Source organism: Musca autumnalis, unplaced genomic scaffold (genome assembly GCF_047663935.1).
Source record: "Musca autumnalis isolate F117 unplaced genomic scaffold, ASM4766393v1 scaffold_5, whole genome shotgun sequence".
In the NCBI taxonomy this organism is placed as follows: Eukaryota; Metazoa; Arthropoda; class Insecta; order Diptera; family Muscidae; genus Musca; species Musca autumnalis.
This window is the reverse complement of record NW_027412088.1, coordinates 24012591-24035963: the sequence shown is the minus strand read 5'-3', so window position 1 is coordinate 24035963 and position 23373 is coordinate 24012591. Positions and strand designations below refer to the sequence as shown.

The window sequence follows — 23373 nt, the reverse complement described above, 5'->3', positions numbered from 1 at the left end:
GTCAAAAATGTCGTAAATATAAATTTTAATCAAAATTATGTGAAAATGATAATATATAAATGAACAAATAGTTGGAAATGAAAATTGAAGTATTTTACCAAGTGTCGAAAATGTCGTAAACTCTGCTGTTACACGACAATATGACAGGGACATGGACAGGGGCATGGATTCCTTGTAATTATATAAATTGGCCTCAAAATTGACTTCAATTGCAAAGCAAATAAATAAAATGAATACGGACTTTAAGTCAAGTGTAGTTTTATAAAGGATTGATAAAGGAATCGAAAATTGAGGTATTTTACAATATGTCAAAAATGTTGCAAACTATGTAACAGCGTCCATTTAGAAGTAGAAGTCCACGAAAATAAAAAATGCTTAAATTTTAATCCTATACTAAGTTTTAATTCATTTTTGAAATTTTTTACAACATGTCAAAAATGTCGCAAAAATTATTTTTAGGAAGAACAAGGAGAATATTATAATAATAATTATAATAATAAGAATATTATAATAAGGTATTTTACAACTTGTCGAAAATGTCGTAAACTCTGTAGTAACGTGGCAGTATGCCAGGTGGCATGGAAAATGAATAACGATTTCGAAAGTCAAGTGTAGTTTTATAAGGGATAATGATAAAATGATAATAACATGACAATTCTAAGGTTAGAAAAAAAATTAAGATTTTTCACAACATGTCAAAAATGTCGCAAACTATGTAATAAGGTCCTTTGTATAGTAAAAGTCACAAAAAATGAAAATATACTTAATTTTTGATCCTAATCAAAGTTAAAATTAATTTTTGACCATTTTTACAACATGTCAAAAATGTCGTTAATATTATTTTTAGGAAAAAATAACGAGAATATTGTAATAAGTTAAAAAAGAAATGCTTGGAATAGAAAATTTATGTTTTCTACTATATGTCAAAAATGTCGGAAACTCCGTACTTTATGTATTTTGAAATTCACGAGTATTTTTAGCAAATATAATGATAAATAAAATGTAATTACATAATGAGCCTTAGGTTGTAAAAGAAACTTTAGGATATTTTACAACATGTCGTAAACTATGTAATTTTTTTACAACTGTCAAATTTTTTACAACATGTCAAAAATGTCGTAAATATTTTTTTTAGAAAGAATAATAAGAAAATGATAAAAGTTAATGAAGAAATGGTTGGAAAAAAGGTGAGAAATGACTAAGGTCGATGGACCACTACTGAACAGAGATGGAAGTAATTTTCCTGGTTTTATACAACATGTCAAAAATGTCATAAATTGTATATTTTGTAAAAAATTTCAGAAAATGACAATAGAATATTGACGTAATGGTTGAAAGAGGAAATCGACGTATTTTACCACATGTCGAAAATGTCGTAAACCAAGTAGGATTTTTTTGGAGTTTGATACTATGTGTCAAAAATGTCTAAAAATTTCATGTTTATGAAAAATTGAAAAAAAAAAATGTTGATTGTTCCTGGATAAAGTTCAAATTTATATGTCGAAAATGTCGTAATCCATTTAAGAATTTTTGACATTTTTTACAAGATGTCATAAATGTCGTAAATATTTGTTTTATGAAAAATAATAAGCAAATAATAAGTTGACAAAGAAAAAGTTAGTACAGAAAATTAAGGTATTTTACCCTGTGTCGAAAATGTCATAAACTCTGTAAAATGTTGTAGCACTGAATTAAAACCCAATTAAATTGTTTTGATAACTGACAGATATGTGGAAAATGACTGAAAATTTTGGGAAACTACTAACAAGAGATTCTGGTAATTTTTGAGGTTTTATACAACATGTCGAAAATGTCATAAATTGTATTTTTATGCAAAATTTTGAGTAAAATACAAGAGGAAAATGATTTAATGATTGAAAGAGGAAAGCGAAGTATTTTACCACATGTCGTAAACCATGTAGTAATCTTAGGATTTTTATACAATGTGTCAAAAATTTTGTCAATTATATTTTTCTGAAGAATTGCGAGAAAATCATAAGAAATTAATAAAGAAATGGTTAGAAAATAAAATATACATATTATACCACCTGTCGAAAATGTCGTAAAATACCAAACCCAATGGGAAAAACTCTTTAAATAATTTAGTTATGATCCAAAAAAATCACAGAAAACGAAAAAAAGGCTTCAAGTGTTCATGGACAGAGTTGAAATTAATTTTCGACATTTTTTACAATATGTCATAAATGTAGAATTTTATGAAAATGGTAGTTCTACCATGATATATTGTTGTAAAGTGAAATGATGGATCAATTAATTCGTTAAATAAAAAATCTTTCACATATAAGACAACAATAACTGATAATGACGTATTTTACAATATGTCGTTAATGTCGCAAACTACATAAAAATGCAAAAAAATTTTTGAACTGTTTATAAACTGGAATACATCAATTGAGAGACACTGAAAATGGTCCTAAATAAATCATTATATATTTCACGAATGCTAAAGGTATTTTGGCCTGTGTCAAAAACGTCGTAAACTCTTCTACTTAAGGTTTTATGAAAAACTAATGCTACAAAATAAAGTACCTATTGGTGAAAAATTGTTTCGGTACACTAAAAATGGGTCAGAGTTGTCACCAGCATATTTGTCATGTATTTGACCACATGTCAAAAATGTCGCAAACTACGTAAAAATGCAAAACAAATCTTGAACTGTTTATAAACTGCAATACATTAATCGAGAGACACTGAAAATGGTCCTAAATAAAGCATTATATATTTCATGAATGTTAAAGGTATTTTGGGCTGTGTCAAAAACGTCGTAAACTCTTCTACTTAATGTTTTATGACAAACTAATGCTACAAAATAAAGTACCTATTGGTGAAAAATTGTTTCGGAAGACTAAAAATTGTCACCAGCATATTTGTCATGTATTTGACCACATGTCAAAAATGTCGCAAACAAGGTAATGTTGTATAAAAGTTGTCAAAACTTTCAGGCATTGTCCCTAACAAAGTAGTATATATTTCACGAATATTTGACGTATTTTAACTTGTGTCAAAAACGTTGTAAACCTGATAGACATTTCTAAACCAATTCTATAATGTTGCGGATATACTCATATATATAAATTTTTTGTATCCTTGTTTGTATTTGTGATTTTGCCAGGATTTGCTTTGTAATTATTTGCCTATCAATATTTTGAGCTTTATGCGTTATTGTTTGCCATTGATTTTAGCTGAGATTGTTTTTAGTGTTGGCTGGGCAAATAGAGCATAACCTACAAAGATGATGACTCAGGCTGGCACTATTAGACAGAAGAATAAGAAGAAGAAAACGGCAACAAGGAAGACCGGGATAATCGAACAAACAAAGCAACCCACCATACATTTAATAGATTTTTTATATTTTATTTATATTTGCTTATTGGGGGATTTTTATGCGTTTCCTTTGCTGTTGTGCAGAAAAGGCCAATGATGCAATCCTCTTTTGATTTCCAAGAAGACAAAGAGAATATGAAGAAAAATAAGAAAATAACGCACACAATGGGGGTTGCAAATTCTATAAACAAGCGATGATTGCGAGCTTTGGTTTTGGGGGGAATTTCTCAGAAATCAATTTGAAATGCCATACAGTCCCCCCAAACCACCATCCTCCTCCTCCTCCACAGACAGTTTGCATAGAAATTTCTTAGGAAATCAGCAAACGGCCAGGAAACAATTGACAACAAAACCAAAAATCATAAATGACAATCATAAAAAATTTAAATGGGGTTCATCATTGTTCTCATCATGGCACAAAATGACAGACGGCAAGACAGACAGACATACGGCCACAATTTATTTGACTCAAAACGGAAGATAGATGAGAAATAAGGATGGCTGGAAAGCATGGCAAATCTTCTTACATTATCTATACTTTCTTCCGTTATATTAAACGCTTGCCACTCACTCAATTATTATTGCTGTTGTTGTTGGTTCTATGTTGCTGTCTTTTGTCTGTTAACCAATTTAGTTTTTTTTTTTATTTGAATAAATTACAATTGACCAAGTAGAAATTTTGAAACATGGCACATGTCCCTCCAAATTGGTTTGACGAAGCAACACAACAAAACGACCGACCATATGGTCCAAGGAAATGCTCTAATTAAGTTTGATGATGTAACAAAAGCTTCAATCACCATGAAGATTGAAGGCATTTGAAAGGAGGGACGAAAGACATTGTTGTTAAGGAAACAATGGGAAAGGGGAGAGAAGAAAAAAATAAGACAATTTTCTTGGGAATTTCTTTAATATTAAAGTCTTTTATGCAAAGTATAGGGAGTGATTTCCTCATTACGTTAAGTTAAAGGCAAAAATATAAAAGACGACTTTTGCTTTCGAAAGAAAAAAAAGCGATTAATTTTTTGCATAATTCAGAATAATCTTTCAAATAAAAGTTATTGCTGTTGATCGTCATATATCCTAGTATTCAACAGATTCCTCTCTTATGAAATAAAAAATAAAATAAATCTCTTCTGACATACCCCTCTTCACCGCCGGTGCCACATCAAAACCTTCGGTATTGACAATTTGTGTTTCATCGGGACAAGGCAGACAATCGGCCGACTTTTGTATTTGTGGTCCAGAACATTCGGCACCACCATTCATTGGTATAGGATTATTGCACATGCGTGTACGTTTACGTCCCTGAGCCGGTTTGCCAGGGCATTTACAGTCACGCCATGAACTCCAGGAACTCCAACCGCCATTTACTAAAAAAACATATCGTAAAAAAATACATTTTGGTAAATAATTTATTCCTAACATCTCAGCGTTATACAATTTTAGGAAAGGATTTACAGCCCGTTTCACTATGTCGAACGAAAATGAAAACGAAAGAAAAACAACTAAACTCGAAACGATCGTCGCATAGTGGTGGATGTGTGTAGGACTTCGCTAGATATCAATTTTTCAATGTAATCTCCTTAGGTTTCGATTAATTAAATTAATTAAAATCTCACAAATAATGGCCTTCGCCCCTAAAAAGGCAAAAACTTAAAATAAACTCGTGTATGATTTTTAAATTTTGTAGTTGTTTTAAAGCAAACACAAAGTCAATATTGCCATGAAAACCAAAGTTTAGGTGTTTTGTTCGTTCGTAATCATTTTCTTTCGATATAGTGAAACAGGCCCTTAGGTTTTGCTTCTATTTACATACCATAAACAATTAGCACCGCAGAATCTGAGTTACGTTTACCGGCAATATTTTCAGCTACACAAGTATAGTTGGCCATGTCCTGGAAATAATTGAAATAAATATGTAAAAGGATTAGTTTGGTTATTATTTAAAATATAAATATTTTATGTATTTAATATTTAAAAAAAAATTAAATATATCACCTAAAAATATGCTAATGATTTTTCCTGTTCATATATATTCTATAAAAAATTCACGATATTAAAAAATACTCTTTAAAAAATCCACTATATTTAGAATAACATTATTAAAAAATCCACACTTTAAAAAAATATTTTTTAAAAAACCGAGACATTAAAAAAAAATCCTGATATTGGTAGCGATCAGTAAAATTTTGCAACACTGTCAGTTCGTTTTGAAAAACATTTACTCTCTGTAATAGAGGGTAATAAATGAAGTTAAGCCATTGAGGGAAAACTCCAGCTTAAACAATCGAAAAAAAAATATATTTGAAAAATACAATTTAAAAATCCATTATATTTAAAACAAATATTCCTAAAAAAGTTCACGATATTTTAAAAATATCCACAACATTAAAAACATTTCTTTAACAAATTCACGATATTTAAAAAAATATTCTCTAAAAATCCACTACTTCTACTTTAAAAAGTATTTTTAATAAAGTCCAAGATATTTAAAAATATTAAAAAATCCACAATACTTAACAATTATTAAAAAAATATCCACGATATTTCAAAAAATATTACTTAATTACGGTATTTAAAAAAATTAAACCCAACTACGATAATAAAATATTTAAATGTCCGCGATATTTAAAAATATAAAAATCTACTATATTATACCCTCAGCCTTTAGGCTAAGGAGGGTATATACACTTTGATACGATGAAAATGTGCCTCATCGAAATAATGGTTTTAGACCCCAAGTATGTTTGGACGAAATGTGTTTCAGACAATTTGGAGTCGATCTAGCCATGTCCGTCCGTCTGTCTGTCTGTCTGTCCTGCTGGATGGAGCACACGATAACTCTCGAACGGATGAACCGATTTGGTTCAAATTTTGGCTTTCGTAATATTTTGCCCAAACTTAGTTTAAGTTCGAAGATGAGCTACATCGGTCCACTCCTTCCGGTACCTCCCCCACAAAAGTTCGAAAATGTTCGGAAAATTTGAATGTACGATAACTCGTGAAGGGAGTAACCGATTTGGTCCATACTTTGCAAATCGTGAAATGTCTACCAGACTTAGATGTGAGTCGAATATGGACTCAATCGGTCCACTCCTTCTGGTACCTCCCACACAAAATTTCGGATAAGTTTAGTTTAGGACCTTCCCTCGAATCGCTTTGATTTTTGTTTTAGCAATTTGTATTCAGCGCCCACTACACGACGGTAAAAGTTTCATCAGGGGCAAGTCCATACTTCCTGAGAAAATAGCCTGAAAGTTGCAAAAAAACCCTATGACACCGTGTGAGGTGTTTGGAGCGCAAGATAACTCTCGAACGGATCTGCCAATTCGGTCCAAAATTTGGCCTTAGTAATATTTTGTCCAAACATAGTTTAAGTTCGAAGATAAGCCATATCGGTCTACTCCTTCAGGTACCTCCCCCACAAAAGTTTAAAAATGTTCGGTAAAATTGTGCGTACGATAACTCTTGAAGGGAGTGGCCGAACTGGTCCATACTTCACACATCCTAATATATCTACCAGATATAGATAAGGTTAAAATATGGACTATATTTGTCCACTCATCCGGTACCTCCCACACAAAATTTCGAATAAGTCCACTTTAAGACCTGCTATCGAATCACTTTGATTTTTGTTGAAGCTACTTAGATCCGCTGCCTAAATTACGATGGTAAAAGTTTTTTCAGGGGCAAGTCCATACTTCTTGAGCAAACATCCCGAAGGGTGTAAAAACCCCCTTATGGCACCATGTGTAGTGGCTGCAGACATTCTTCCTTAATGGTCAATCCATTCCTTTAAGTATCTCCTCTGTAAATCTTTTGATCTTCAATCCTAATCAACATTTTTGTCGGTTCATACGCCCAAAATTTTTAAAACCGCCTAAATACATACGTTTTTTGGGAAAAAAATTGTTTCAATATTCACAGGCTGAGGGTATATCTCTGTCGGCAAAGCCGACTGATACTATTTTACTTGTTTTATAAAACATTTAAAACAACTTTATGATATTTATACCCTCAGCCTTTAGGCTAAGAAGGGTATATACACTTTGATACGATGAAAATGTGCCTCATCGAAATAATGGTTTTAGACCCCAAGTATGTTTGGACGAAATGTGTTTCAGACAATTTGGAGTCGATCTAGCCATGTCCGTCCGTCTGTCTGTCTGTCCTGCTGGCTGGAGCGCACGATAACTCTCGAACCGATGAACCGATTCGGTTCAAATGTTGGCTTTCGTAATATTTTGCCCAAACTTAGTTTAAGTTCGAAGATGGGCTATATCGGTCCATTCCTTCCGGTACCTCCCCCACAAAAGTTCGAAAAAGTTCGGAAAATTTGTGCCCACGATAACTCTTTAAGGGGGTAACCGATTTGGTTCATACTTTGTTCATCGTCAAATATGTACCAGACCTAGATGAGGTTCCAATATGGACTCAATAGGTCTCCTCTTTCGGGTACCTCCCACACAAAATTTCGGATAAGTTCAGTTTAGGACCTGCTCTCGAATCGCTTTGGTTTTTGTTTTAGCAACTTGTATTCACTGCCCCCCATACGACGGTACAAGTTTCAGCAGGGGCAAGTCCAAACTTCCTGAGAAAATAGCTTGAAAGTTTCACAAAACCCCTATGACACCGTGTGGGGTGGTTGGAGCGCAAGATAACTCTCCAACGGATCTGCTGATTGGGTCCAAATTTTGGCCTTAGTAATATTTTGTCCAAACATAGTTTAAGTTTGAAGATAAGCCATATCGGTCCATTCCTTCAGGTACCTCCCCCACAAAATTTCAAAAATGTTCGGAAAAATTATTCATACGGTAACTTTTGAAGGGAGTGGCCAAATTGGTCCATACTTAACACATCTTAATATATCTACGAGATATACATCAGGTCCAAATATGGACTATATTTGTCCACTTCATCCAGTACCTCCCAAACAAAATTTCGGATAAGTTCACTTTAAGACCTGCTATCGAATCACTTTTATTTTTGTTGAAGCAACTTGCATTCGCTGCCTCAATTATGATGGTAAAAGTTTTTTCAGGGGCAAAACCACACTTCTTATGCAGACAGCCCAAAGGGAGTAAAACCCCCCTATGGCAACGTATGTAGTGGTTGGAGATCGACTTCCATAATGGTCAATGTCGATCCATTCTTTTAAATAATTCCCCCGCAAAACTTCTGCGCTTTAATCTAATCAACATATTTGTCGGTTCATGCGTTCAAAATTTTTAAAACCCTCTAAATACCTACGTTTTATGGGAAAAAATTGTTTCAATATACACAGGCTGAGGGTATATCTCTGTCGGCCAAGCCGACTGATACTTTTTTTACTTGTTTTATAAAAAAAATAAAATATTGACCTTTTTAACAAATATAAACGATATTTGGAAGAAATTCACGATATTTTTTATAAAATATCTAAAAAGTTCATAATATTAAAACATATTCTTTAATGAAATCCATAATATTAAAAACATATTCTTTAAAAAATCCATAATATAAAGAAAATATTTAAAAAAAAAAAACAAGATATTTAAAAATACATTTTTTAAAAAATCCAAGATATTTCAAAAAATAAATGTTATAAACGTCCAAGATATTTTTAAAACATTAAAAACAACTTTACGATATTTGTATAAAAAAATTAAAATATTGACCTTTTTTAAAAATATAAACGATATTTAGAAAAATATTTAAAAGAAATTCACGATATTTCTTATAAAATATCTAAAAAATCTATATTAAAAACATATTCATTAAAAAATCCATAATATAAAGAAAATATTTAAAAAAAATCCAAGATATTAAAAAATACATTTTTTAAAATATCCAAGATATCTAAAAAATCCAATATATTTCAAAAATAAATGTTATTAAAAATCCACGATATTTGTAAAAAATATTTTAAACATTCAAGATATTTTTTAAAAATATTTAAAAAATTCTCGATATTTTTAAAAAATATTAAAAAAAAATCCGCGATTTTTTTAAGAAATATTTTTAAAAATATTAAAAACATCCACGAATCCAAAAATATTCTTTGAAAAATCCTCTACATTTAATTAAGAAAGCATATTTAAAAACCCACTATACTCGTATTAAAAGAAATATTTTTACAAATATTAAAAAAAAATCCACGATATTTAAAAAGATATTCTTTGAAAAATCCACTATATTTAAAAAGCCCGATATTTAAATAAAAAATCTTTAAAAAACCAATATATCTAAAAAAAATATTTAAAAAATTAAAGATATTTCAAACATAAATATTTAAAAAATTCACGATATTTAAAGAAAATATTTAAAAATTCAAGATATTTCAAAAAATCCACGATATTTTTAATAAAATATTTAAAAAATTCAAGAAATTTCAAATCCAGTATATTCCTAACAATATTAAAAAAATCCACGATATTTTTAAAAAAATATATAAAATATATTCTCTAAAAATTAATGATATAAATATCCACCCTTTTTTATTTATTTAAAAACACATTACACAAAAAATATTTTTTAAAAAATCCACGATATTTTTTTAAACAAATTCACCAAAATGTTCTTTAAAAAATTCATGATATGTTTCAAAAATATTAAAAAACCCCCTTTAAAAAAAAAAAAAAAAATTTAAAAAACACAATACACAAAACAAATATCATTAAAAACTAGAGATATTTTTAAAAAATATATTTTTTTTAAATCCACTATATTAAAAGAAATATTAAAAAAATCCACGATATTCTTTGAAAATCCAATATACTTAAAAAGCACGATATTTAAAAAAAATCCAATATATCTAGAAAAAAATTTAAGATATTTCAAAAATAAATATTTAAAAAATCCCCGATATTTAAAGGAAATATTTAAAAATTCAAGATATTTCAAAAAATCCACGATATTTTTATATAATATTTAAAAAAATCTACGATATTTTAAAAAAAAATATTTTGAAAAATATATAAAAAATATTCTCTAAAAATTAATGATATGAATATCCACCCTTTTTTAAAATATTTAAAAACTCAATACTCAAAAAAATATTTAAAAAAAACCCACGATAATATTAAACAAATTAACAATATTTTAAGAACTATTTTACAGATATTAAAAAATTCACGATATTAAAAATAATCTTGTTTGAAAAATCAACTATATTTAAAAAATTTTGTTAAAAATCAACAATATTTAAAAAAAATATTTATTAAATTCCTTTAAAATGTTCACGATATTAAAAAAATAATCTTTAAAAAATATTCTTCAAAAATCCAACTTAAACAAATATTTTTCGTTCAAAAAATAAACTTTTTAAAAATTAACGATATTAAAAAACATTTTTTAGAAAAAAACCGTATTAATAAAATAGTCTTTAAAATATACGATATTAAAAAATATTCTTTAAAAAATCTACGAGTTTAAAAAATATTCTTTAAAAATCCTCGATATTAAAAAATATTCTTTAAAAACCCACGAAATTAAAAAAATATTCATTAAAAATCCAAAAATATTACTTTAAGAATCCACGATATAAACAATTAAAATCCACGATTTAAAAAAAATATATTTCTTAAAAAATTTACCATTTCAACCAAATTCTTAAAAAAAATTCAACAAATAATCTTAAAAACCTATGACATTTAAAAAAATATTTTTTTAAAAATTTACTATATATAAAAATATTCTTTAAAAAATCCACGATATAAATTTATTTTAAATCCACGATACTTTTAAAAACTATTTAAAAAATTCAAGAAATTTTTAAAAAATCCTCGAAATTTTTAAAAAAATATTTTAAAAAAATTTCCAATATTTTAAAAAATATTTTTAAAAAATCCACACGATTTTAAAATAATTTTTTAGGAATTCTACGATATTATTAAAAAGCTCATTTTTTATTAATTTGACAATATTAGAAAAATAATATTTAAAAAATAGAAATAAAAATATTAAAAAACCCACGATATTTAAAAAATATAAAATAGAAATATTAAAAAACCCACGATATTTAAAAAATATAAAATAGAAATATTTAAATAATATTTAAAAAATACACGATTTTAAAAAAATCCACTATATTAGAAAAATGCATGGTATTTAAAAATAATGATATTAAAAAAACCACGATATTTAAAAATAAATTTAAAAAAATCCACGATTTTTAAAAAATAATATTTAAAAAATCCACGATTTTTAAAAAATAATATTTAAAAAAATCCACGATTTTTAAAAAATAATTTTTAAAAAAATCCACGATTTTAAAAAAATAATAATTAAAAAAAAAATCCATGATTTTTAAAAAATAATATTTTAAAAAAATCCACGATTTTTAAAAAAATAATATTTAAAAAAATCCACGAATTTTAAAAAATAATATTTTAAAAAATTCAGTATTTTTAAAAAATAATATTTAAAAAAATTCAGTATTTTTAAAAAATATTTAAAAAAATTCAGTATTTTTAAAAAATAATATTTAAAAAAATCCACGATTTTTAAAATATAATATTTAAAAAATTCAAGATTTTCAAAAAATAATATTTAAAAAATCCACGATTTTTATAAAAATAATATTTAAAAAAAATCCACAATCTTTAAAAAATAATATTTAAAAAATCCACTATTTTTAAAAGATAATATTTAAAAAAATCCACGATTTTTAAAAAATAATATTAAAAAAATCCACGATTTTTAAAAAATAATATTTAAAAAATCCACTATTTTTAAAAGATAATATTTAAAAAAATCCACGATTTTTAAAAAATAATATTTAAAAATCCGCGATATTTAAAAAAATTATATTTATAAATCCACGATATTTTAAAGAACAATATTTAAAAATCCACAATATTAAAAAATATTTGAATTAATTATCTTTCAAGTTGAGCTGTTATGACCTAAGAGGTGCATTGAAAAATTAGGAATCCACCAAAGTAACACACATTCAACCATTATGTTACTTTTGTATATACGAATTTATTTATTTAATGGCAGTTATTTAATTTCAAAATTTTCCTATGACAACTTTTCAAGCTTAGCCTTCGTCCATGCGCTAAAATAACAATGTAATATGCCTGATCGGACTTAACCAGCCGTGAAACGTAGCATAATGGTTGAATGTGTGGAACTTCAGTGGATTACTAATTTTTCAATGTACCTCCTGGGTCATAACAGCTCAAATCGAAAGAAAATTAATTCAAATATCACTATAAAATGGTCTTCGCCTTAAAAAGGCAAGCATAAAAAATAAAAAATATAAATTGCGAAAAGCTCCTAAAATTCCTACGGTTATGGCCGATTGGCACCATAACTATTGAAAGGTATCACTCCCAAAATTCGATCCAGTTACAAGGTAAATTCAGTTCTAGTTCACTTTTCGGAAAGTGTTGAAATTTTTATAGCGGGTAAGCGCTATTAATAATGTTCGCTATGGGAAGCCAATATTTTCTGAGATATTGGCTCCGAAATGCCCCTATATTTACGGCCACCACTCCATACATCACTTCCACTAAGGTTTTTAGTATGTAGTAATTGTGGTCTTTGCTGCAACCCTACAATTTTATTCTGCATAAAACTCTCGATAATGACCCCAATATTACAAAAACCCCGCCCAGGTGCTTGATTGGGCCTGGAGACTTCTCTTGCCATATATGAACATTTATTATTTATTTTTAAAATTAGGGATTTCTTCAAAGGACATTTATGTCCATAACTCCTGTTATTGCCTTTTTGTACAATCCTAGGCTAAAAGCAAAGTCGAATGACTTTTTCCTTGTTTTTTATTTTTTAATTTCCAAAACTTGTCTCTAAAATTTCAAATGCCAAAAGTTTCATATTTCATTTTCATTAAATGTCGCCTAAAAAATTAAAAACCTTAAATAACGAGACATTGAAACCCTAGACGAACATGATTTTGATAAAAATCTTCAACATTTGTAATTTTTAATTAAAAACAAAATATTTTTTCCAAATAACGAAAAAAACACGCATTTAAACATGATATCCCATGCCATCCTCCATCCCCTTGGTGGACTTACCTGTAATGTAACTTGACGAAAGTTCAATGTGCCAGTTGCTGAGACTGTGGGTCCAATGTCCTTGTTTTCCGTTAGGGGGACATTATTTTTATACCAACTGACAGTGGGTTCCGGAAAGCCGCTGGGTGGTTCACAATACAATTCGGCACGAGTGCCCACCTCCACACGCAATGATGTGGGTGATGTGACAAATTGCTTGCGCATATCTGTAGAAAGGATAATTACAAGAAAAAAAGGATAAAACGCATTATTGAGAGCGAGACACAGAGACACACGTAGTGAAATTAATAACAATGGTGATGATGAAATTACAAATGACTTTAAAATAGATTTCATCAAAGATTGTGACACACACACACGCATTGCCAGGCACACTAGGTGGCGGCACGCACTCACTCAGACATTCACTCACTCGTTAACACATTCATAAGGAAATTTGTGGAAATTTGTTATAGAGACCAACCAAATACACAAAAGAAAAATGACCTTTTGATTGCTGGATTGGATTTTTTGGTATTTTGATTATCGTCCCCCTCCCCCCCATGCCATTATTTCCCCTGATACTTACATGCAATGTTCACGGTGGCCGCTTGGCTTTTTACAACACCCCTCGAGGACCAGGCATGGCATTCACATTTAAATGGACCCTTGCCAAAGTATTCATCCACCAGGTCACGGTGTATGGTTGCAGTGACTTCCTCCAAATGCACCCCCGTATGAGGATCCACGTGTTTGTCGTGTGTTGAGGGCGGGGGTTGTGAACTGCCGCTACATTTAAAATGCAGCTGCGTAATTGAAAGCAAATAAAGGAAGGCAGGAAGAAAAAACAACAACAAAAAAACAACAATGCAAGAGTTAATGAAAAACAAGGACACGTAGGTTTGTAGTTTTAAAATAAACAACAAGAATGCAGCAATAAAAAAACAACAACAACAAAATAATAATAATAATTTGTAGTTGTTATGTTGTTGCTAGGTGGTATGTATGTATGTGCGTTATGGCCCACTTACCTGCAGGGCATGTGCTGCTTTGCATTTTAATATGGCTGGACGATTTTTAACCACATAAACGCTTTCCGGTTCAGTTAGGAAATAGGGCAAAGTTACTCCTGTCTCAGAGGCCCCCAATTTACCGGTAACAAATTCATCCAAGGTACCGGCAGCTATTACACTTTTATTGACATTACTCCCCTGTGATGAAGAGGCAGAGGAGGAAGCCTCCCCTGAATGTCCCAAGACACCGCCGCCAACTCCACCACCAAGCACCTCTTCATGAAAAACAGGTGCCAATGCAGCTTTGCCTTGGCTAAAAACATCCGTGCTATCTGGATAGGATGCATCAACATCTACCAATTTATTCCAATGGGAATATTTGCCACCATTATCACCACCCGCCTTGCCACCACCACTGCGCAGCATATCATGTTCCTCACCATCCATCAATTCATCACTGATATCTTCAAATTTACTAAAAACATCCTCTTCGGAATCGGCCAGCAACAACGAATCCTTTGCTGCTGGCATACCGATGACACCAAGGCAACAACACCACCAACATATTAGCAAATACGTGATCAGGAAACGATATCTTCTTAGATTTGTTTTGCGATGCATTTTTGTGGTGGTATTGGTATTTTGTTGTAAGAGTTGCAGAAGAACAGTAAAGGAGAAGTTGGTTGTTGCAGTAGAGGCAGCTTGTTAATTTTATTTTATTTGTGATTTATTTTTTGCGAGTTTTCCTTTTCCTTCCTTTTTATTGTTGCCAATATTTTATGCCACCGTTTTGCTTTAAATGTTTCGTTTTAAATTCTGTTTCGCTACGTTTTTTTGTTTAATGGGAGAAACATGTGGCCAGCATTTTTGTTGTTTCTTTTAATGGTCCTTCGTTGTAGAATTTAATGTTATGTTTTAGTTCGTTTTTATTACAGAGACCTGGAAAAAAAGAATAGAACAAATGTTCGATTAATGAAATTGATATTAAAGATGTAATAAAATGAAATTGTAAGAAAATATTGCAGGAAGAAGAGTTGGAAAATAAACATTTTTTTCAAGCTCTTTTTCTATGGGAATTGGGTCATCATCCATCTGCACAAAGGGAAAGAAAGTTATCGAAGAAAAAATATTTTGAAAGCAAAATAATGTATGGTAAAAAACGTAAACGCCACCAATGTTCTATTTGTGTAAAACATATATATTTATAGCAACCATATATTTCGTGTGAAACACAAAGATCATTTTACAAAATATATGGTAGCTTCAATAACATTTACTGTCACATTTTGACAATATTATTGCTCTTTTTCTCTCAGAAGGAATATTGTTGAGGCACACATATTCTTAGAGCAAATTAGGATATTGTAAATGATTAAAACTAAATATATTTTTGAAGCAACCATCTATTTTTATTTGACAGACCCAATCAACTTAGGTAACAGCAAAAACCGAAACTAATCCCCTTATATTGCCAGAACACCACTTTGGCGGGGATTTAGGAACATTCGCGCCATTATCAAGAGAAATATGGAGAAGACAATTATGGCATTGCAAGAATGACCACAAAAAGACTAATAAAAACTTTAGAGCGGGAGGTGTATGAATGACTGGCTCTAAATATTGGAGCTATTCGGGGTTAGTATCTCAGTAGGAATTGGCTGGCTTCCTTCATCAAAAAAAATTTAATGTTGTAGTCAGGATCACAACGATTTTAACACGATCCGAGAAGTGACATTAAACTAGATTAATTTTGGAACTGGATCAAATTTCGGCAGTCATGGATATCGTGACCACCACTCATTTTTAGGTGGTCACCGTATACGTTTTTTGAGCTTTTGGGCCATTGGTTAAGGAAGCATGAACTTGCCTACGAAAAAAATCATTATATTCAGAATGTATGGTAAATGTGTAAAATATACGTTTGGAGCAACAATATATTTCGTGTGAAACATAAACATAATTTCACAAAATAAATGGTAGCTTCAACAACATATATTTTCACATTTTGACAATATTATTGCTCTCTTTCTCTCAGAAGGAATATTGTTGAGGCAAACATATTCTTAGAGCAAAATAGGATATTGTAAATGATTAAAACTAAGTATATTGTTGAAGTAACCATATATTTTTTGTCACTGACAGACCCAATCAACCCAGGTTAGAGCAAAATTGAAAACTAATCCCTTTATATTGCCAGAACACAACTTTGGCGGGGATTTAGGAACATTCGCGCCATTATCAAGAGAAGTATGGTGAAGAAAATTATGGCATTGTAAGTATGACCACAAAAAGACTACTAAAAACAATAGAGCGGGAGGTGTGAACACTGGTGCTATTCGGGGTTCACATCTCAGTAGATATCGGCTGGCTTCCTTCATCAAAAAAAAAAAATTAATGCTGTAGTCAGGACCACAACGAAACCCACTTACAATTTCAATACGATCCGAGAAGTGACATTAAACTAGATTAATTTTGGAACTGGATCAAATTTCGGCAGTCATGGATATCGTGACCACTCATTTAAGGTGGTCACCGTATACGTTTTTTGAGCTTTTGGGCCATTGTGTCAGGAAGCATGAACTTGCCCACGAAAAAAACGTCATTATATTCAGAATCATAAGGACTAACTTCGTTTAACATTTCGGAATAAATTTTGAACATTTGGGAGGGATGTACCGAAATGAGTTGTTCGGAATCCCTTAAAGGGGATTCTATAGTTTAGAAGTTTCCTTAAAGGGGCTTCCATAGCGGAGAAGTCTCCTTAAAGGGGCTTCTGCAGTTGAGAAGGTCCTCTTAGGGTCTTCTAGAGTTTAAAATGTCTTAAACGGATTTTTATAGTTGAAAAGGTCCCTTTAAGGGGTGTCTATAGTTGAGAAGGGCCTTTAAAGGGCCTTCTATAGTGTAGACATCCACTTTAAACGGGCTTCTTAGTTGAGAAGTGTCTTCAAAAGGGCTTCTATAGTTGAGAACATGCCTTAAAGCGGATTCTGTAGTTGAGAAGGTACCTGAAAGGGGCTTCTACACTTGAGAAGGACTCTTAACGGGCCTTCTATAGAGTAAAAGTCCCCTGCTAAGGGGACGACCCGATATTCTGTATTTATTGAAATTCGTAAGCACTGAAAACATCCAATTTCTATAAACATATCTGGTCTCTATAAAGAAATGTGGTCCCTATTATAAAGACCTCTGGTCCCTATAAAGACCTCAGGTCCTTATAAAGACCTCTGATCTCTATAAAGACCTAAGGTCCTTATAAAGACCTCCGGTCTCTCAGGTCCTTAAAAAAGACCTAAGGTCCTTATAAAGACCGCTGGTCCCTATAAAGACCTCAGATCCCTATAAAGACATCTGGTCCCTATAAAGACCTCAGGTCTTTATAAAGACTTCAGTTCCTTAAAAAGACCTCTGATCTCTAAAGACCTCAGGTCTTTGTAGAGACCAGAGGTCTTTATAGAGACCAGAGGTATTTATAATGACCGGAGGTCTTTATAGGGACCAGAGGTCGTTATGGAGACCACAGGTCTTTATAAGGACCTGAGGTCTTTATAGAGATCTCTGGTGTCTATAAAGACCCCTGGTCTCTATAAAGACCTCCGGTCTCTATAAAGACCTCTGGTCTCTATAAACCCCTCCAGTCTCTATAAAGACCTCTGGTAAAGACCTCCTGTCTCTATAAAGACCTACGGTTTATATAAAGACCTATGTTCTCTATAAAGAACTCCGGTCATCATAAAGACCTTTGGTCTCTATAAAGACCTCAGGTTCTTATAAAGACCTTTGGTCTCTATAAAGACCTCAGGTTCTTATAAAGACCTTTGGTCTCTATAAAGACCTCAGGTTCTTATAAAGACCTCAGGTTCTAATAAAGACCTCCGGGCATTATAAAGACCTCTGCTCTCTATAAAGATCTCAGGTCCTTATAAAGATCTCAGGTCCTTATAAAGACCTCTGGTCTCTATAAAAACCTCTGGTCTCTATAAAGACTTCTGGTCTCTATAAAGACCTCCGGTCATTATAAAGACCCCTGGTCTCTATAAACATCTCCGGTCTCTATAAAGACCTCTGGTCTCTATAAACCCCTCCAGTCTCTATAAAGACCTCTGGTAAAGACCTCCTGTCTCTATAAAGACCTACGGTTTATATAAAGACCTATGTTCTCTATAAAGAACTCCGGTCATCATAAAGACCTTTGGTCTCTATAAGGACCTCAGGTTCTTATAAAGACCTTTGGTCTCTATAAAGACCTCAGGTTCTTATAAAGACCTTTGGTCTCTATAAAGACCTCAGGTTCTTATAAAGACCTCAGGTTCTAATAAAGACCTCCGGGCATTATAAAGAGCTCTGCTCTCTATAAAGACCTCTGGTCTCCATAAAGACCTCCGGTCTCTATAAAGACCTCTGGTCTCTATAAACACCTCCAGTCTCTATAAAGACCTATGGTCTCTATAAACAACTCCGGTCATCATAAAGACCTCCGGTCATTATAAAGACCTCCGGTCATTATGAAGACCTCCTGTCATTATAAAGACGTGTGGTCTCTAGAAAGTCCCCTGGTCTTTATAAAGTCCCCTGGTCTCTATAAAGACCTCTGGTCTCTATAAAGACCCTTGGTCTCTATAAAGAACTCTGGTCTCTATGAAGACCCTTGGTGTCTATAAACACCTATGGACTCTATAAAAACCTCTGGTCTCTATGAATACCTTAGGTCCTTATAAAGACCTCCGGTCTCTATAAAGACCTTTGGTTTCCATAAAGACCTCCGGTCTCTATAAAAACCTCCAGTCTCTATAAAGACCTCTGGTCTCTATAAAGACCTCCGATCTCTATAAGACCTCCGGTCTCTATAAAGACCTGTGGTCTCTATAAAGACCTGTGGTCTCTAAAAATACCTTTGGTTTCTAAAAACACCTCTGGTGTCTATAAGCCCCTCTAGTCTCTATAAATACCTCTGGTCTCTCTTTATGGAGGACGACCTCTAAGGTAGTCTTCTGTTTAGAAGTCGACCTTTAAAGTAGTCTTCTGTATAGAAGTCTACCTTTAAGGATGTCTTCTGTATAGAAGTTGACGTATGAGGTCGTATTTTATATAGAAGTCAACCTATGAAGTCATATTCAGGTCGTATGATTCCTATGGGGTCATCTTCTTTATAGATATCGACCTATGAGGTCATCTTCTTTAGGGAAGTCGACCTACGAGGTCATCTTCTTTATTGTAGACTTGCTATGTCGTCATCTTCTGTATAGAAGTCGATCTATGAGGTGGTATTCTGTATAGAAGTCGACCTATAAGGTCCTATGTATAGAAGCCGACCTATAAGGTGTTCTTCTTTACAAAAGCCGACCATTAAGGTCCTCTTCGACCTATGAGGTCATCTTCTTTATGGAAGTCGACCTGTGAGGTCATCTTCAGGTCGTATAAAGTCATGTTCTTTACAGAAGGTGACCTATGAGGTCATCTTCTTTAAGGAATTCGACTAATGAGGTCGTATTCTGCATAGAAGTCGACTCTAAGGTCTTCTTCTGTATAGAAGTCGACCTATAAAGTTCTCTTCTGTATAGAAGTCGACGAAGGTAGTATTCTGTATAGAAGTCGACCTATAAGGTTCTTTTCTGTATAGAAGTCGACCTATAAAGTCTTCTTCTGTATAGAAGTCGACCTATAAGGTCCTCTTGTGTATAGAAGTCGACCTATGAGGTCATCTTCTTTATGGAAGCCGACCTATAAGGTCGTTTTGTTTACAAAATTCGACCTTTGAAGTCGATTTATGCGGTCATCTTCTTTATGGATGTCGACCCATTTGTCATCTTCACATTCCCAGTGTTATTAAGTCTTAAACCCTTCAGCAGCACTGGTTAAATTCACTTCATACCAAATCAAAGAAATCATCTACATCAATAACTGATATCTAATCCTCTTGAAGTAACCACCGCATTTGATTTGTCAAAACTGGATTTCCTGTAGCTTTGAAAAACAAATACAACAACGACATAACAAGATACATATCTTAATTACCCATCTAATTATCAGAGTTCTGCAGAATTTCAAGGAAAAAATCAAACTCCAACGGCTTCTTTTGATGGACAGAAGAAGTTGTTGTGGATTTCCTCTTCTTCACCATCGGTAGACGCATTTAATCAAACTTAAAAATCCAGGCATGTATAAATCCATCAAGAAAAAAAGTAGCATTTTTTTCTTGAAATTTATTTTCCCAATGAAATGAGAGACCCACACACATACATGTACACTCTAATAAACATACCGCTCGCTCGTATGATGATATTTTGCATAATAAAAGTATAAACAAAAACTAATGGGGATATTAAAACGCCTTTTTAGCCTTGGCCAATACGACGGACAACGATGACCAATCAAGCTGGCAGGCAGGCACGCTGACTGAACCGCCGTTTGGCTGGGGGGCTATGTTGCCGCCACAGTCCCCACAATTCCATGGCCAGGCAAAAAAGTTGCCATTCTTAAGAAGTAGAGAAGTAGAAAAAAACTTAAAACAAAATATTGCAGACAACTGAACAAAACAAAAAACACACACACGAACAGCAAAAGAAGCGACAAAAATTACAACAACTTTCAAGTCATAAAAATTGTTATCTACAACAGCATTTCCTGAATTTATACATAACCCAAACCAAACAACGATGGCTGGCTTCTAAATGAAAACTGTTTTCAAAAAACAACAAACAAACGGCAAAGAAGCAAAAAAAAAAGAAGAAGGAGAAGGAGGAAAAACATTGTCAACTTGTTATAATCGCCAATGTAAAATCAAATGTACACACTCATACATACAACATTTGTATGTAAATACTTGGCCATATTGGTACAAAGTTTCTTCATGGTAGCAACTGGAAGGCAGGCAGCACGAAGCTAAGAAATGCTCTTGCAACGCTTAAAACCCATATTCATTACCAATCGACTTTAGAGTTCTTCGATTATTACACACGTCTTCTAAGCATAAATACTGGCAAACATACACACAAACACACATACAAACGCACTTAATACCGCTCTTGTGTTTGTTCAAAACTTAGTCACACAGAAACTTAAAGAATATCAGCATATCTTTTGGCTTAACCCATTAGTGCATAGCGTCCGTTTAAACGGACGTTTTTATTTCTTACGCCAATTCTTTATTTAGGCTGATGCACTGAATAAAACTGTTTGGGATGATTGAAAACATATCACAATTTATAATTATGAAGTGAATCCCACCAAATTTCAAGTTTTTAGTGCTTGTTTATTACAAAAAATGAGAAAAATGTTAAAATTCATTGTTTTCAGTATATGTTAACTCGATAATATTCGTTACGACGTAAAATATGACATGATTTACTTCAATCAAAGCCAAATATGATGTCAAAGGAGTAAATAAACTTATCTCAAATACAACAAGCAACGCCAAACCAAGAACAGTAACAAAATATATCACACACAAAGTGTTCTAATTACATAGCGCCCGATTTAACGGACGGTCTGTAAACCATACGATAATTTATAAATGACAAAAGTTGTTCTTGAAATGATTTATTTATCTTACTACTATTCTAAAACAAACAAAAAGTATGGATAAAAGTCGCCAGGGAACTTCATGCATTAATGGGTTAAACCCACCCATCCCCAATTGCTGCTCCTTCGCTGTTCTCCAAGTTTTCCAATAATTTCAAAATCCCATAGAGTCTGTTGTTGTTGTCCGCTTTGAGCATTACTGAAATAAATATCTGTCTGTCTGTCCATTTATCCATGAATGTATATTTCTTATTCTTCTTCTTCTTCTTCTGTTACAAGTCGATATCATTTGCATTAGCCGTGTACGATGGAATACGTTTTGGTCAAAAGTAATTATGACCAAACAAAAGCAATAGACTTAATTCTTCTCCCTTGGCAATGGACAGTTTAAGACTTTGCTTTGACGCTTGGCATTCATTGCTTGGAAAGTCAAAAGCGTCTTAAGAGAACGAGGAGAGGAGAGAATTAAGGATATCCAAATTATCGTGATATTTTAACCACATTAACAAGCCAAATGATTATCCACGTTATCCAAACGACAGAAAACATTATCCACTATACCCAATTAAGCTAAACTCATTATCCATCTTATCCGAATAACCCACAAAACATTATCCACGTTATCCTAATAACCTAGACACATTTTCCACGCCTGATAATGAACATAGAAACACTGCCCACATTATCCAAATGACTTAGGAACATTATCCGCATTATCCAAATAACCTGTGAACATTATCCACGTCATCCGGATAACGTAGCAACTTTATCCACTTTATCCAAATAACCTACAAACTTTATCCACGTTATCCAAATAATCTACAAACATTATCCACGTTATCCAAATAATCTATAAACATCATCCACGTTATCCAAATAGTGTAGAAACATTATCCACGTTCTCCAAACAACCTAAAAATATTATCCAAGTATCATTGGAACATTATCCACGTTATCCAAATAACCTAGAAACATTATCTGCGTTATAAAAATAATCTAAAAGCATTATCCACTTTATGCAAATACCCTAGAAACATTATCTACGTTATCCACATAACCTAGGATCATTATCCAGGTTATCCAAATAATCTATAAACATCATCCACGTTATCCAAATGGTGTAGAAACATTATCCACGTTATCCAAACAACCTGAAAACATTATCCACGGTATCCAAATAATCTACAAACATTATCCACTTTATCCAAATAGTGTAGAAACATTATCCCAATAGTGTAGAAACATTATCCAAGTTATCCAAAAAGGTTAGAAACATTATCCACATTATCCAAATAACCTACAAACATTATCCACGTTATCCAAATAGTGTAGAAATATTATCCACGTTATCCAAATAGTGTAGAAACATTATCCACGTTATCCAAATAATGTAGAAACATTATCCACGTTATCCAAATAGTGTAGAAACATTATCCACGTTATACAAATAATGTAGAAACATTATCCACGTTATCCAAATAATGTAGAAA

The 23373-nt window shown here is 31.9% G+C and overlaps 1 protein-coding gene across 3 annotated transcripts in view; it reads right to left on the bottom strand.

Moving 5' to 3' along the window:
• Positions 1-23373, bottom strand: part of unc-5 — a 181167-nt gene that overhangs the window by 27716 nt on the left and 130078 nt on the right. For all 3 annotated transcript variants that reach the window (XM_073991365.1, XM_073991363.1, XM_073991364.1), the window contains 5 exons: positions 14384-15304; positions 13942-14158; positions 13374-13579; positions 5165-5243; positions 4491-4718 (listed from right to left, as the gene is read on the bottom strand). In XM_073991365.1, the coding sequence (XP_073847466.1) occupies positions 4491-4718; positions 5165-5243; positions 13374-13579; positions 13942-14158; positions 14384-14986 (1333 nt within the window). In that variant the 5' untranslated portion in view covers positions 14987-15304. The remainder of the gene's footprint in view (positions 1-4490; positions 4719-5164; positions 5244-13373; positions 13580-13941; positions 14159-14383; positions 15305-23373) is intronic.